The sequence below is a fragment of the Talpa occidentalis genome, unplaced genomic scaffold (genome assembly GCF_014898055.3).
Source record: "Talpa occidentalis isolate TD23 unplaced genomic scaffold, MPIMG_talOcc4v2.1 talOcc4.8, whole genome shotgun sequence".
Taxonomy (NCBI): Eukaryota; Metazoa; Chordata; class Mammalia; order Eulipotyphla; family Talpidae; genus Talpa; species Talpa occidentalis.
This window is the reverse complement of record NW_023605194.1, coordinates 110,345,100-110,360,854: the sequence shown is the minus strand read 5'-3', so window position 1 is coordinate 110,360,854 and position 15,755 is coordinate 110,345,100. Positions and strand designations below refer to the sequence as shown.

At 42.6% G+C, this 15,755-nt stretch overlaps 1 protein-coding gene across 1 annotated transcript in view; it reads right to left on the bottom strand.

Annotated features, from left to right (window-relative positions):
* The window catches only part of OTUD4 (OTU deubiquitinase 4), a 37,786-nt gene that overhangs the window by 6,326 nt on the left and 15,705 nt on the right, over positions 1–15,755 (bottom strand). The window contains 13 exon segments of the mRNA XM_037496238.2: positions 433–693; positions 1,251–1,389; positions 2,528–2,608; positions 3,406–3,461; positions 3,748–3,871; positions 5,629–5,791; positions 8,756–8,942; positions 9,072–9,172; positions 10,456–10,550; positions 11,859–11,923; positions 12,007–12,124; positions 12,663–12,720; positions 14,710–14,842. Of these exon segments, the coding sequence (XP_037352135.1) occupies positions 433–693; positions 1,251–1,389; positions 2,528–2,608; positions 3,406–3,461; positions 3,748–3,871; positions 5,629–5,791; positions 8,756–8,942; positions 9,072–9,172; positions 10,456–10,550; positions 11,859–11,923; positions 12,007–12,124; positions 12,663–12,720; positions 14,710–14,842 (1,581 nt within the window).

The following is a 15,755-nucleotide window of genomic DNA, read 5'->3' as shown; positions in this document are numbered from 1 at the left end:
CTAAAGAAATTTTGAGAAGTAAAAATTCCTTTGGGGGGGGTAAACTTTTAGGAGAATTCTTTATAAGGCAAACACTTGAGTGTGGCGCTACGCTGACCACTACTTTGTATTAGTCATTCTTTGTCCAATTTCTTTCATAGGTGAAGAATGAGGAGTTCAGACCAGTGAAAACTCAGTAATGTTTACTTATCAGGTTAGTGACACTGTCAAGTTTTAAATTTAAAATGGTTTTAAACTATTTCTGAAAAAAATGACACAAGAGGAAGGGCAGTTTAAACATACAAAAGCCGACATTCCATCCAAGTCTGTGAAAGAGGAGCCTTGCTCTGCCCTCCCCCGCCATGGCCTCCACCTGCCTCAGGAACAGGACCGGCCTCCTCTCTTCAGAGAGCTGTACTTGATAGTGACACTGAGCCTGGAGAAGGCACTCACCTTTAGGCAGGTCCTCCCCGGTGGGACACAGTGAATACGGTGGTGCAATGGCTCGATCCCCCTTTTCATTATAAGGAAACCCGGGATAGAGCGGGTCTTGGTAAAGGCTCAGTGTCTGAGGCAAAGGCATCATGGGCTGGTTAACTGCCTGTATCGACACAGGGACTGGAGAGGGCGTCAGATGAGCTTGGGAAACAGCAGAATCGGGTCCACTGGTCAGGGTCTGTGTCACTGACAAAACAGGAATTTGAGCAGGGACACCTACCGAAGAAAGGAAGTAAACGCCATAAAATGGTGAAAATATTTCTCCTCTACAAATGAAAGTTTACGTTAAGCTAAAAAGTACAGAATGTTGTACAACTGACACAGGGAACAAAAGAACATGCACTGAAGCAACCTAAAGTGCTCTTCCTATCAACCAGGGTGTGCCCCCGAGGCGGCGCTCAGGAAACAGCTGGGAGGCGTCTTCTGAGGTACGTGGGACGCAGGGTGGACAAAGGACTGCATGGGGTCTGCCAAGGGCTGGGCCCAGAGGAGGCACCAAGGTGGGGGCCAGTGCAGAGCACCAAAGCAACCAGAGAGATAAGCAAGAGCCAGTCACGGTGTCCTGAGGTTCTGAGGATATACTGCACAGGAATGGCACCCACGGGGCCTCCGCCTGACCCTGCCCGGAGCAGAGCAGCAGAGCAGGGGATCACAAGACACCAGGAGGCTCCACACACCCAGCCCTGCTGAGTCAAATTCTCACTAAGAATCTCAAGTCTCTGACTTGGAAGGCCGTTCGTTGGTTCAGAGGATTTTTAAAATTGTTCTCTAACCTGTTGGTCCAAAAGTTGTAGGTTCACTTGGCCAGGCTGGCACAGTGGCTGGTAAAGAAGGCACCGCAGGGGTTAGGTGTACCTCTGGAGAAACTAGAAGGGGGGCTGGATTCGATGAAGACACGTGTTCTGCTGGCTTCTTCAAGACAAGGGGGCAGAAAACAACAAGGGTTCATTGCACTTAACACTAATTCTAAGCACCTAATGCCTTGAGTTGTCTGCCTTTCATACCACCAAGTTTCTATACAAATGGTCTTTCACAGCCTTAGAAAAAACACAGAAGAAACACATCAATCTGGGCCTCCCTGGTGGCGCAAGGGCTTAAGTCTCAGCACTATGAAGCTATAGGCAGCCACTGCAATAGGACTTTGATACCCAATCAGGGAGCTGACCCACATGGCACACCTGCTGCGCCTTACCCGCGCTGCTCCCCTCAGCCGTGTATTTCAGTCAGTCTGTGTGTTCTGCTCCCCACTCTATATCTCTGGTGATTTAAAATCTTTAAAAAAGATTTATTTATGCATACAAGAACCGGGGTACAGGCCAGATGTACGGGGGTGGGGGGTCAGAGGATTCACGAGAGACAGAATGGGGATCAGAACAGGTGGAATGACTGAAATACACTGCTGAGGGGAGCAGCGGGCAAATCAGGAGAGGTCTGCTGTGTCATGTGGGTAGCTCCCTGGTCCGCGATCGAACTCATGTTGCAGTGGCTGAAGATAGCTTCACAGGTTGCATCTTAACCCCTAGTGCCACCAGGGAGGCCCAAAATAAATCTTTTTAAAAACCACATTATGGGGCCTCCCTGATGGCGCAAGGGGTTAAGATGCAACCTATGAAGCTGTCTGCAGGTGCTGTAGAACGAGTTCAATCCCAGGCCAGGGAGCTACCCCCATGACACAGCAGACCTCTCCCGACTCGCCCGCTGCTCCCCTCAGCAGTGTATTTCAGTACATCTACCTGTTCTGTTCCCCACTCTGTCTCTGGTGAATCCTCTCATAACCCACACCTCTTGCCTGTACCCCAGTTCTTGTATGCATAAATATTTAAAAATAATAAATAAAAACCACATAAATCTGATCCCAGCTTATTCAAAATCATTACGGAATGGCTTTCATGTCCAGAAAACAATTATAAAAATTACATTCCATCAAAACTGAAAACATTCTAGACTATATTCTCCCATTTCCCATACAGATGTTTTCTTTTTGTAAATGACCTTCTAGAGTTAAGACACCCTGAGGGGGGAGCAGTGTCAGATCCAACATCAAACTCACTTGTTCCGCAGGTGGCGGGCACTCTAATTTCTTTGACTTTGACGGTGATGAATCTCTTGCACATTTATCATCGCTAATATTCTTCATAAGCAACAAAAAAAAAAAAAAAAAAAAAAAAAACAAAAAAAGATGTAATTTTGTATTTCAAAGACACCCATTATAAGACAATGGTGGGTGCCTTTATAGTTCACCCCAGCAGGTCCCAACTGTGCCCTCTCTCTGCTATTTCTATTTTACTTTCTCAATCTGGTCCTCAAGAGGTAGGCTCCTGTGCTTGCACATCTTGATTTGGGCAGTTTTTTACAGGGGACAATGGAAACATGGTTTCAAGACAGACTTGTCCTTAAAACATTTCAATCTAGGGCCTCCCCTGGTGGTGCAGGAGGTTGAGCGCAGCGCTGTAAAGCTGTGCGCAGCCTCTGTGCTGGCGAGGGTCCCACATGGCGCAGCAGACCTCTCCTGTTGTGCCCACTGCTCCCCTCAGCAGTTTATTTCGGTCAGTCTGCCTCTTCTGTTCCCCGCTCTGTCTCTGGTGAATCCTCTCCCCCTCCCGCGCATCCGGCCTGTACCCCAGCTCTTGTATGCATGAATAAATAAATCTTTAAAAAAAATTTTCTATCTACTACAGAGTATGGAGAATAAAAGCTATTTCACTAATCAGAGAAGGTATCAAATCGTACCTTGAAGACACGGTTCTAATCTGTGAGTAAATTCTCCACAATCACAATCTCTTTTCCCCATTTTTTTCTCTGCTTTTCTGCTTCCTAACATATAACTAAAAAATGACGGAATCATGTCCATCTGCTCCTTGCAGTTCCTCCTGCCGTGCTAGCCCCGTGCTAAGGAGAAAGGAAATGCTAAGTACTTCAAACTCTTACCTCCAATGTGCTTGGCTCGGGTTTTCTATCCAAGTGAACATGTCCATGGAGCGAGTCTGTAACGAGTCATGATAAAAAACAGCATCAGTCACCAGTCAGGGTGGAACACAGAAGAATAAATGAAGACAGAGAAGGTCAAAAGTGCTACTGAGCCACGTTTAGTCAGTGAAGACTGCAGTTTTCAAAATAACATTTAATGTGTTTTAGCGTGCGTCCGTGTTTCTTTGCAACATCGAGATATGTCACTAAACTGCTTCAAGACTTTTGAAAGGTTCCTTTCCAATGGAGGACTTTAAATCAAACACAGGCCTCCAGCATCTGCTTTGCAGTGAAGTAACAGACCTTTATCTTTTCTTTCTTCAGTCTCCACTCTCCGCCTGCTTCCTTTCCTATCACTTGCATGTGATGATTTTCTCTGGATGGATGGGTTGCTACTCTGAGAGGCAGGCTGACTGACAGAGGAGCTCTTAAAATGAAAAGAAAAAAAAAAGTGTGTTAAGATACTCCCACAAAATACATGAACAAAAGTCTTATAATCAACCGTATTCTTCATACATCTGACTGAAAAGAAAATCTCAAAATTTCATAACCTTATATTCTTTATACTTCCCAAATTAAACCAAAAGGGGGAAATGGGGGGGGGGGGCTAAAGGTTCTTATTTAATGATATTCTACAGTAATAGGCTTACTAAAAATGTATTCAGCAATCAATCTATGGATTAAAGCAGTAGTTAGACTTTGTCATGACCCCATTCAGGAGTCCCCATGAGCAAACCCTGACGTTGTAACTTACATTCTTTGCAGAGACCCTCCAGGCAGGCATGCAGAACTTTATCTTTTGTGGGGGAAAAATCCCAAATCAACAGTTAACAGTGCACAACAGGGTGTTATCCCAGAGGTGCTACTGTCAGCGAATGACTCAAACTCTCCTCCTAAGGGTCTTGTGAAACAAAGAGGCTGAAGCAAATCAGCTTAAAAAGCTGATACTTCCACATCCTATGTAAGTGTTCCACACAGCTCAAGTTTTATAGAAGGCAAGTCTGAGTCACTATGAAACCCAAGATGGGCTCAAACTACCCAGCCTAAAAATAATGAATATGAAGACCCATTTTAATTAAAAAAAAAAAAAAAAATGCAATCTGTTCCCACATGAAGTAGTGGTATTTTATTCACTCACTAACTGAAAAAAGGTCCAAAAGTTATAAGCCTAAGTGATTATGTAGTTTGTCACATAGATGTTAAGGAAAAACAACATGGCATGACAGACAAATGCACTTAGCATACAGACCACATGTAATTCAAATGTGGATATGGAATAATAGATATTCTTCCAGTAATTCCTGAGCCCCAACCCCTAGTACCAGACAATGATGACCTGGTACCAGGTCAGCTGTTTTCAACTGAGCATGTCAGACCTTCAAAGGATTCCAGGAGATTGAGTGTGTGGTGCCTGCCCGGTTTATACAGGTATGGTGGGCAGGCGCTTATACTATGTTTTTTTCCCACTGTTGGGAAAAGTGCTCAACCACCATTATGGATCAGTTATTTGGGGACCACTTACCAATATTTTAAAGACTGTAGTCATAGAGTTCCCAATGCCCCCAGAATGAACTCATTACCCTCCCCCATGCAGCCCGTGAGCCTTGTCAGAAAATTTACTTCACTCTACTTGAGAACTGGTTTCCCTTCTGGTTCTCCCAAAGGAATGAGGAAATCTGAAGGTAGAGAACATTTCTCTCATCAGGGAAGAATCTGTATAGCCTGGAGCTGACCATGTCGAGCAAGGACACAGGGCACACTGGCAGGCACTGCACCTCCCACAGCGGTACCCATGCTGCCCGTGGGCTGTGCCAGGCTCTGCTACATTACCGAGGAGCTCTGAAGGGTCTTCTTATTCCACAAGTAGAGTTTGGTAAATGAATTCTGAACCTCTACTGCACATAACTTTGACAAGCAAAAAATAAATGTTTTGATTCGAAAGAAAATACTGAATCAAACTCACACTGAGCTAACTAATTTAATCACCTCTCTTGACACCAGTTAGTCTTATCTTCAGATCTCTTCTTTCTCAAGGAAATGTGAAAAGGAGGGGGGCAGACATGATTGCTAAGTACCTTTCAGTATAAAAATTGTGTATCCACCATTAGCAACTATAGTCAATATAGAAACTGAAATAAGCAGAAACTGCCCCAATAGTGACTTGTCAAATCAGCCTGTACATACGGAAAGGGCTGGGAAAGCCTGTTCGTCTCTGTTCTGAATCTCGTAGAGCAAGCGAGATTCTTCTATAGCTTGCTTCTCTCTTCGCTCCTCTGGGGAGAGGCCAAAATAGTTAGATTCTCGACTCGTGTGATCAAAATCCTCAGCTCTCTCACGATCAGATTTTCTGTTAAATAAAACATTCTTGTCATGAAAAAACAAAAGACAAAATGCATTGAGTACCTAAAATGCCCTGTTTTTTACTGATTTAGAAGTTCCTGTACATTAGGCTACATTAAAGTCAAGAGGACAACCTATAATTTGGGGGTCCTGAGAGGGCGACGGCAGTGATGCAGGATACAACTTACTTTCATGTGATACAGAAATAATGTTTTTTTTTTTCTTTTTATCAGGACAGAAATGTAAGCACTGTATTCTTCATACCATATTCTAATATCATTAAGAATTCACTCTCAAAAAAGAAAGGGCAAGTTACTAGTTTAGGTCTCAAAATCACTGTCTGTCCGAGTAATGAAGAAAAGGGCAACAAGCAAAGGAGACAGTGGAACACGCTCCTGCTCATTCCTGACACGACCTGGGGACCAAGGGCCGGCAGCAGGGTCACCAACAGCACAGATAAAATTTCTGTCATCTTAGTAAAATTATGGTGAAGGAGAAAGACAAGAAATTCATTAGCACTGCAGTAGCCTGTAAGTCTAATGTTTTTATATGTTTTATAATTATTACAGGAAATATGAATACAACTTTCACCCTTATCTAACATTTCCACAACACTGGAAAACAGACCCACAACCTATAGGAAATACACGCTGTCACACCGTGAGGGGATATAATCATCATGACAGGACACGAGGACACTGAGGCCATCTGGTTGGGCTTTTTAACCTCTAAAATTGAGAAAAGCCATTTCTCCTCACCGTGCCCCACTTAAAATTACACCCTAACTTCAAAAGGACAGATGTCAAGCCCAATAGTACTGGAGAAAACAGCAGGGAAGCAACCCTGAACCCCCACAATCTTAGCACAGTCCTCATAATCCAGGGGTGGGGGAACCCAAAGAGGTACCAGGCACCTCTGGATCGTCAGCACCCCCTTAAGTAACACTGCAGCCCATCCACCATCCCCAAAATCCATCTTTTCCTCACCTACCCCACAGAGAGAACCAGCCCCCCTTGCAATCTACTCCCAGCGGGAGAAGAGGTGCTCAGGAAGACACCCAAGCATTCCAGCACCTGCACTGCACAGCAAGGTGCACGCTGCAACCCCTGCTCAGCTTTGTGACATTTTATTTTCTCCAAAGGGAAAACCAAAGACATCAAAGAGGAAGAACTGAAAAGTTGAGAAGTTATGAAGCTTTCCTGCCCAGTACTACAGTTCTCTTTTATTCTATAACTAGAAGAATTCAAAACGTATGTTAAATATCCAAATAAAGATAAACGCTAAGAGTTGAACCAATGTTGGCTATAAAATTCTAAACTAACTAGATTTAAGCAAATCTTACTTGAAATACTCAATCTTTAGTAGTCTTAAATTCATTTCAATATCCTCTTTAAAACGACATACTCTATTATTCACTCTCAAGCCTACGGACATAAACTCCAACTCCCATGGGGCTCCTACACCAACAGTCGCAAAGTCACAAACTATCCTGAGCTTGATGTGTGTGTATCAGCCACTGCCCCCTGCCACCAGGTGCTTTTACAGATGAGTTACATGGAGTTAACAAAGAAAAGGATCCTCATCGGAACAGTCTACCAACTACCAACTCCTGGAAGGCTGCAGACAACCAAAAACACATCAGATAAAAATTCAGTCTATGGTGAGCAAAAGTATGTTTAAATGAGCAGCTTAGTGCCCCATGTTTTATTTTTTAATCCCGTAGACACTAAAAAGGATCCTGGTATTCAAGGGGAAAAAATATTTTTAGTCTACTTAAAAAATTATTAAAGAATAAAAAAAAAATCTCATTTCTGCTTCTTACCTTCCTAAAGTTAAGTCCTAGTTTTTGGGTTACCCAAGCTAATAGTCAAAAGAATCGATTCCTCCCCACTCCTTTGTCTGCACTGGATATCACCAGATGAGAGTTTGGTCAAAAACAACAGACTTTAGTCACAACCATCATTTAGTGACACACACTTACATAGGTTGGACAGGTAACCACCACGGTCCCCAATGTCCCTGCACGTTACTGGGTATGCTGAGAACACAGGACCAAACCCCAAAGTCTTGGGGTTGTGCTCGCAGTGACCAACCTTGAAGGGCAAGGTAATTAATACTTGTCATTTGACTAATTTTTCATCATTTGCTCTCATTAGACCTTCTGGGAAAGTGGACCATGAGTATCTGTGCATATATAAAGCATCCCTGCAAGGAGGCAGCAGATGCTGTAAGCAGTGGACACCTCTGCAGAAGGAAGCTAGACCCCTGGGACAGGAAGCAGAATTAGCAGTACATCAACCTTTTGAATGTTTTGATTCTGAATATGGAATTAATTTCCTATCCTTAATAATTTTGTAAACTACAAGAAATTAAATGGATCTGGAGTATTTAGAATTTGTTATGAACCGACCGGTGTCTCCCAAAATGATGTGCTTTAGTGTGTGTGACTTTCCTTACAGTCTTTGCAGAAAAGATCAAGAGGAGGTCACTCCAGAGCAGGTTGGGCCCTACACCCCATACGGCTGGCATCCTTATTAGCAGAGCCAGATAAGACCAACAGGGAGAACACCATGTGGTGATGGAGGCAAAGACCAGCCTGATGTACTGCCGAGCCAAGGGATGTGTGGGATTTAGGGCAACATGGGGAGGAGAGAGGCAGGAACAAGCTTCTCCCTGAGAGCCCTCAGAGTAGGGCCCTGATGACACCCTGAATTCAGACATTTAACCTCCAGCACTGTAAGAGGAAATTCCTGTTGTAAAGTACCTAAATTAAGGCTGTCTTAACCTCTAAGATTACTGTGATTTCTTTAAAAAGACTTGTAAAGAACTGAATCCTCATGAGGTATTTTATCAATACCTTCACTACTATGCTATAGCCAAGTGCATGAACAAAAAAATCTACTTAAGAGCGCAATGGAAAAAATGGCCGAACTTCACCTCCAGTTCCCCTACATTTATTGAGGCAGGTTACCTTGCAATCTGGGTGGGTGTCCTGCTAAGACCTTTGTGCTCACTGGAGGGTTTCTGAGCCTGTGGCCCTGCCGGGTGGCTGGGAAACACATGCTGTCTCACTCCCGAAGGATGCTGGAGTCGAGGAGGTAGTGCTGATGGGGCTTTTACTGGCTTGCTTGAATTCTTTGGCCCTCTGTAATCCATGTCTGTGACAAGAAGCCAAAAAGACCTTATAATTTTCCTATTATCGATGACCCCAGGTACATCAGCACTCCCCCAGACCCCAGGTACCATCAGCACTCCCCCAAAGAAAGAATAACATGATATGCTCCTACCAGAATGGAAATTTTGTCCAGAAGAAGGTTTTTTCATCTTCTTCCCTGAAACTGTGTTCCAGCTTTCAGTTGGGGGTGTTTTGAGGTTCTTCGGTGAATGTCTTCAAAAGGAAAAAAAAAAGATTTGGAATAATCAAAGTACTCATAAGAGCAAGAGTTATCAACTCAAACATTGTGCATACGTATTTTATTTTCAACTTGTGTTAAGAAAATCTCCAGTTTTAGTTATTATAGTTAAAACAAAAGCAGAAAATTTAGCAATCCAGATGCAATTCTAAATCAAATAAGAGAACATAAATCAAAAAGCATATTTTCTAATCTAAAAAAACCCAGAAAACTAAAGGCCTTAACTACTGATACAATCTAAGCAAAAGATAAAGGAAATGACTACTGTTGTCATATATGAGATGATACTGATGATGTAAGGGGAGGGAGGCGCTCCCACCTTTAGGGACACACAGAAGCAGCACCTATGGGAGACTCGCTGTCAAATGTGAGATACGCTGTGAGCTTTTCCAATCCCATTCCTCGTCTTTTAAGTGATTTAAGGATAAAAGATTAGAAGAGACTGCAGAAGTGGGGAGAAGGCTGCCCTGGGGCTCGCTGTACTCCTCTCCTCACACTGCACAGGTCTGAAAAGTCTCCAGAGCAGAGTTTAGGGACGACTTACTACCTTTTCTCCAATAAAGGAAATGGCAACTGAAACTTAGCGACAATCTTAACATCTCACTACCCCATTGACAAACATCTACGAGAACCAACTACATGCAAGGCAGCACTAGCCAAAGGGAGTGACTATGGCCCTGCTCTCCAAAGCCCCACCTCACTAGTGTCAACTTCCCAAACTATCTCTGGGAAGAAAAGTACACGTTGAAGAGTGACAGAAAGTACTTTTAAGGGCCTCCCTGATGGCGCAAGGGGTTAAGCACAGCACTATGAGGGTTAAGCACCGCACTATAAGGCAAGCTGAAGCCTCTGCAGCACGAGTTCGATCCCCCAGCCGGCCAGGGAGCAACCCACATGGCACAGCGGACCTCTCCTGACTCGCCCACTGCTCCCCTTAGCAGTGTATTCCAGTCAATCTGCCTATTCTGCTTCCCACTGTCTCTGGTGAACTCTCTCACCCCTGCATCTCTGGCCTGTACCCCAGCTCTTGTATGCATAAATAAATAAATTTTAAAAAAAAAAGTACGTACTTTTAAATAAAACATGAAACACTGTATTTGAATTCTATTTATTCAAAGGATCTAAACAAGTATTATCTACACACAAGCAACCCTTTTAAATGAATGTGCAAACAAACAGGCCCACTAGAAATGCTCACGATAGCATAAGCTGACAGCCAAGCAGTGGCTAATGCCTTAGCTGGAGTAGCAGCACATACTTCTTTCCAAGTTCTTCTGCCAACACTGGTCCATTCTCAGAGTGAGCCCCTTGAAAGTCTGCATTAGAAAGTTTTGCATTGTGATCCAATCTGACCTGCTGAGCAATTTCAGGGGGGATAAAAAAAATCAGTCACCTGCTTCCCTTGCATTAATAATGACTTTTTAAATTGTTAATGTATGCCAAAGTTCAAAAGGGTATATAGTATCTGTCTCTCTGACCTCCCGGAGAGGCAGGGCAAACCCTGGATTTAGTTTTCTCTTGCTCTCTTACAAGTCTTCCAAATCACTGACAATTCTGTCCTGCAACTAGAACCCAATTCTGACAATGCCGAGAGGAATAATGAATCATGTCCTACTTCCTCTCCTTTCAAAGACCCCAGAATCAGAACTATTCAAAGGTCTAGAGATCAAGTCAGTCACAGATGCCCAGAAAACATCCTGGTGAGTCACATTTTTCACAAACCATTTGATCACAAATAAAATGATTGTTTCCTCCACAAGTCAAGAAAAGTGACCATCAATGGCTATATTAAGGCAGTTTTTAAAATGTAACACTTTTTGATGAAAACCCATTTTTTATATGAATTATCTTCTAAATTACAACATTTTTGTATACTGAGTGGTTTTGTTTTGGAAATATTTTTTCATAAACAGAGAACAGAAAAAGGAAGCTGGGACATTAGCTTCTGCAGCCGTGACGGTACTGACCCTCAGACCAGAGAGGCCCCCAGGGCATGGAGGGCAGCTGTGCACTACAGGGTGGCCCGCAGCATCCCTGGGCTCTACCCACAAAAGGGCAGTAAGCACCTGGTCAGCTGTGACAACAGAGTATTTCTGCAGACACTGCTAATGAGGGCATGCATGGGATGGGGAGTAGAAAATCACTCCAAGTTAAGAAACAGTAATGGAATCTAACTTCCCTCTTTAGCACTAAGGCAGCTACTGGGGCCCAGAGCAGTTGCTCACTCAAAGTACACACAAAACTGCTTCTTTATTCTTCACTCTCCCTCAGTGAGAAAAAATAATATATATCAAGAACTTCCAGGGTGGCTTTCAAAAACAAAACTTACCCAGCTTGTCAAGTTTGAATCAATTTAAGTAAATCATTTGCCAATTGTCATGAAAACATCGGATCTAAAATGTTATTGCCACTTCCTTGAAGCAGGTAGTTCCAAAGACTGACTTGTTTTTAAAGATCATGTGATGAGATGCCCTAGTTTTTAGATATATGTATTCCAAATGGGTCAAAAAGCTAAATATTTTTAACACTAAAATGTACACATGATAAAATATATTCTGAAATCTAAAATTAACAACAATGAAATTGAGCTGAGTGTTCCTGGTTCTTACTGGAATGAAGAGCTCCAATTAAAACCTCTTTTCCTCTGCACAAATGACTTACGTGGCATTTCTCTGCAACTTCGTACTGCAAGCCGGCCGCGATGGAATGATCTCGCTTCTGCTGGGCTATAAAGAGGACAACGAGAAGGTGATTCCATCATTCTCAAGTACCACACAGCACTGATGGGAAATGCAGATCTATGACTCACCTTGTTTAGACTTCAGCCAGATTTCATACTCCACATTTCTATACACTGCTGGACTGAGTGACTTAAGAACCTTTCTAGGCAAAGGCAGGCCGTGAGTGCTCCCGTTGCTGTTCGATTGCTAACAAACAAAGCCAGGAAGCAGGATCAGCACAAAAGTGTCTTAACATGTTGACTTGAGATACATATAATAGAAAATGAGTAACACTTCAAAAGTTAGGAAGTCACCAACAAATTCACTAAATGACCTTGACTCCATGAAAATGTATCAAGGGAAAAAAAGTACCAGAAAAAGAGAAAAAAAACTTAAGATTTTAAATTCACATACTTTTTTTTTTTAAGATTCATTTATTTTTATACAAGAACTGGGGTATAGGCCAGAGGTGCAGGAGGGTAAGAGGATTCACCAGAAACAGAGCGGGGAGCATAACAGGCAGAGCAACTAAAACACACTGCTGAGGGGAGCAGCAGGCGAGACAGGAGAGGTCTGCCGCGTCATGTGGGACTCTCCCTGGCTGGCCGGGAATCAAAACCAGTGCGGCAGAAGCTGCGGATAGCTTCACAGTGCTGCGCTCAACCCACAGCACCACCGGGGAGGCACAAAATTCACATAACTTCTTATGTTGAAGAGCTAGCAAAACCCATTTTTAAACTATTACCTGATCACTTGACAACGCTTTAAGTCCATTCACATCATTAGTAGTGGTGATTTTACTCCTACAAAGGAATAAATATAATTAAGAACACAAAAATGTGTTTGGCATGCAGTTAACTTATTCTAACCTCACATAAAAACTCAAGTCAGTTATATTCCAAAAAGTCAAAGACACATTCCACACAAGCTTGAATGACACAAGTGTGAGTGCACATGTGTAAATCTGTGTGTGTGTATGTGTAAACATACATGATTAGTCTAAGACTTGACAGTATTCTTACTGGCTCAATTGTCAAGAAAGATTGTACATCCAAATGTATAATCCACTGAGAGCAAATACAAACTAAGTTATCAGCATGTTTATTGTTGGTAAGTGTTGTGGGAAGAAAAACGGGGGAGATAATAAAAAGTTGGATGAGAAAAGAGCCTGCTGAGAAGATGTCTTTTTGAATAAAAAAATGAGTGATGATGAGACAGCAAGCCATACGGCTACTTGTCATTCCAGGCTGAGGAGACATCATGTGCAAAGACCGGGGTGGCCACGAGACTGGAATTCAGTGCTAACAGGGACATGAGGTAAGAGGCGGCCTTGTGTTCTCCATCCCACAATCCCTCATTAGTAAATAGATCATCAGCCTTCAGGACAATCTCCAAGTTTATACCTTGAATTGCAGCAAATATATAAAGTCCTGACATAAAAAAGCACCTATAATTCCCAACAATTCAGGATTGACCAATAAGAATGACAGTCTTTCTCCTCACCACACTATGCCTTCCACCCTACCGGAGCTATGCAACATTTTCCCCTAACTGAAGACTTGTCCTCTCTGAGCCAAGACATAACACAAATGAAAACAAATCTTAATTATGCAATGAAAAGTCAGTTTAAAAGATTTCCGTATCACAAGGGCCATATACAACAGTATAGCAGAAAAAGCAGCACTGACATGATAGCCAGCCTATCTCCCCTGGGGAACTCTCACGACCCCTACTCTGTACTTCACCTGCCACTGCCACTCCAGATGTACAACCTGCTGCTGATACCATCAACAGCAGCAGCAACTGAAGTGCACGTGGTGGGTGCCCAAGTCCCTCTGCACCAACACAGGTGCTAAGTCCTAACCAGCTCGTCACTCTCACTTCACAGACAGGTACCAGGGAAGCAAAATTCTGTCTACGCCAAGTCAGTGTATTCTAGGAGTAACTAACTGTATGACAGCAAATGAATCTGACCTGACTCATTTGTTCCCTAGAAATTCCTTAGAAAGAAATGGCAGCAAAGCAAATTTTCAAACGGGCTCAGAAAATTTTAATTCAACAGATGCCTGGAACTATAGATTAAAGAAGGTTTTTTTAAGCAGTCAATAAAGAATTAGATAATATCCTAAGGCTTTATTTTTTTCCCCTAGTTTCACCGTATCTAACACCAAGTAGAATACTTTCACATGAGGAATAATAAACTTCTGGCTTCATTCAGTGGGAAAGTATGGAGTTGGTTCTTAAAAAAACAAAGTAAACTCCGTAATATTGATGAACATGACTATTGAATGACTGAATGTATGTCTGATATGGTACCTACAAACTACCTTAAGCAGTTTAAAGAAAAACACACCTCAGACACTCAAAAGGTGCTGTCCACACACTATGCCCCCCACTCGGGAATTTTTATTATCTCAAAAGAAAAACAGGTGACATTATCTAAGGAAGAAAATAATAGTCAAGGCAATCAGAATGGCCACTTTTTTCAATCACCAAACAGATGAACAATTGATGAATTAAATCTGACTCATGAAATCTATCCTACCGACACGCATCTATACATTGCAGAGGAACAGATTCCTCATCAACAAAAAACATGGATTTTCAAGAATTCCAGTTTCTAGAAGAAACTAGGTAAAATCAGTGACAGAGATAAAGAAACTGCTACTGGAGATTGCTATATTTTAGGAATATCATATTACCTCAGTATGTGAGACAACTCCATGCAGAATATTTATAGAACTATTCCTTTGTATGGCATTAGTAACGCATTTTAGGACTTAAGTTCTTACTTGCAACTGTCATCTTCCGAGTCTGATATTTCACTGCTGTTTTCATCAGCTACTTCAGACGAGTCTAGTCCCATCAAGATTTTACTAACATCAGTTTTAAATACCTTTTCATATAGCAGTTCATAAAGGAGAGCTGCAATTAACAAAAGAGAGGTTAGGCAAAACTGACTACAGGTACTTTTAAAACAGGAAGAGATCACAGAAATGGGACTATTTCCCAGGCTTCTAAAATCCTACCTACAAACATCTTATGGTCAATAATTTGGTCAGAAAGCTACAGACAGTAACTAAAACTTATGCGCTAATTCTGAAATCCTAAGCTATGCCTTTCTGAAAACAAACAACACACAAAGGTGTCCCAACTGGGAAACAAACGCGCAGAGAACAAAGGCCCCAAACTGTGCCAATGCCCACATCTGTTCAAGCCCAGCACAGCAAAGCCCCTTACTCTGGATGCACAGGTGAGGGATCATGACTCTGAGATGTCAGACAAGCGCCCAACTTTCAGAAAACTTTAAGAAACCTTGAAATAGCCAGAAAAGATATTAGCTTTCCTTGTGGGGCTAGAAAGAACTTACAAAAACATACTACACATGGAATTCGGACTCTCCTTTGGTTTTATTTTTAATGATAAGACCACTAAGAATTTATTCACAGTGGGTACCCACCCATCAATGCGTCCCCAAAGAGACAACCTCCTCACAGGGTCTCTCTCTCATACCCCATATTCTGTTCAGGCCACAGACAGAGCTCGCAGGCAACACAGGCTCCATGGGCGAGCCCCCCAAAGCTAAAATGTTCACACTCTGACTGGCAAAGGTGGGGGGGGGGGGCACACAACCTAGGAGATGTGATGCCAGATTTTCATTATCTCAAAACAGAACAATTTTTGTTTTAATTTGCATTTTCTTGGCTGGTTGCCACAGTTTAAGAATAGGGGAAAAATCTTTTATATACACTGATAATTTGTAGGAGTGGCAGGTATGTGGTCGAAATAGATGATGGAGATAAAGATGGGAAGGAACTACTAGAGCAGTAATACTCAT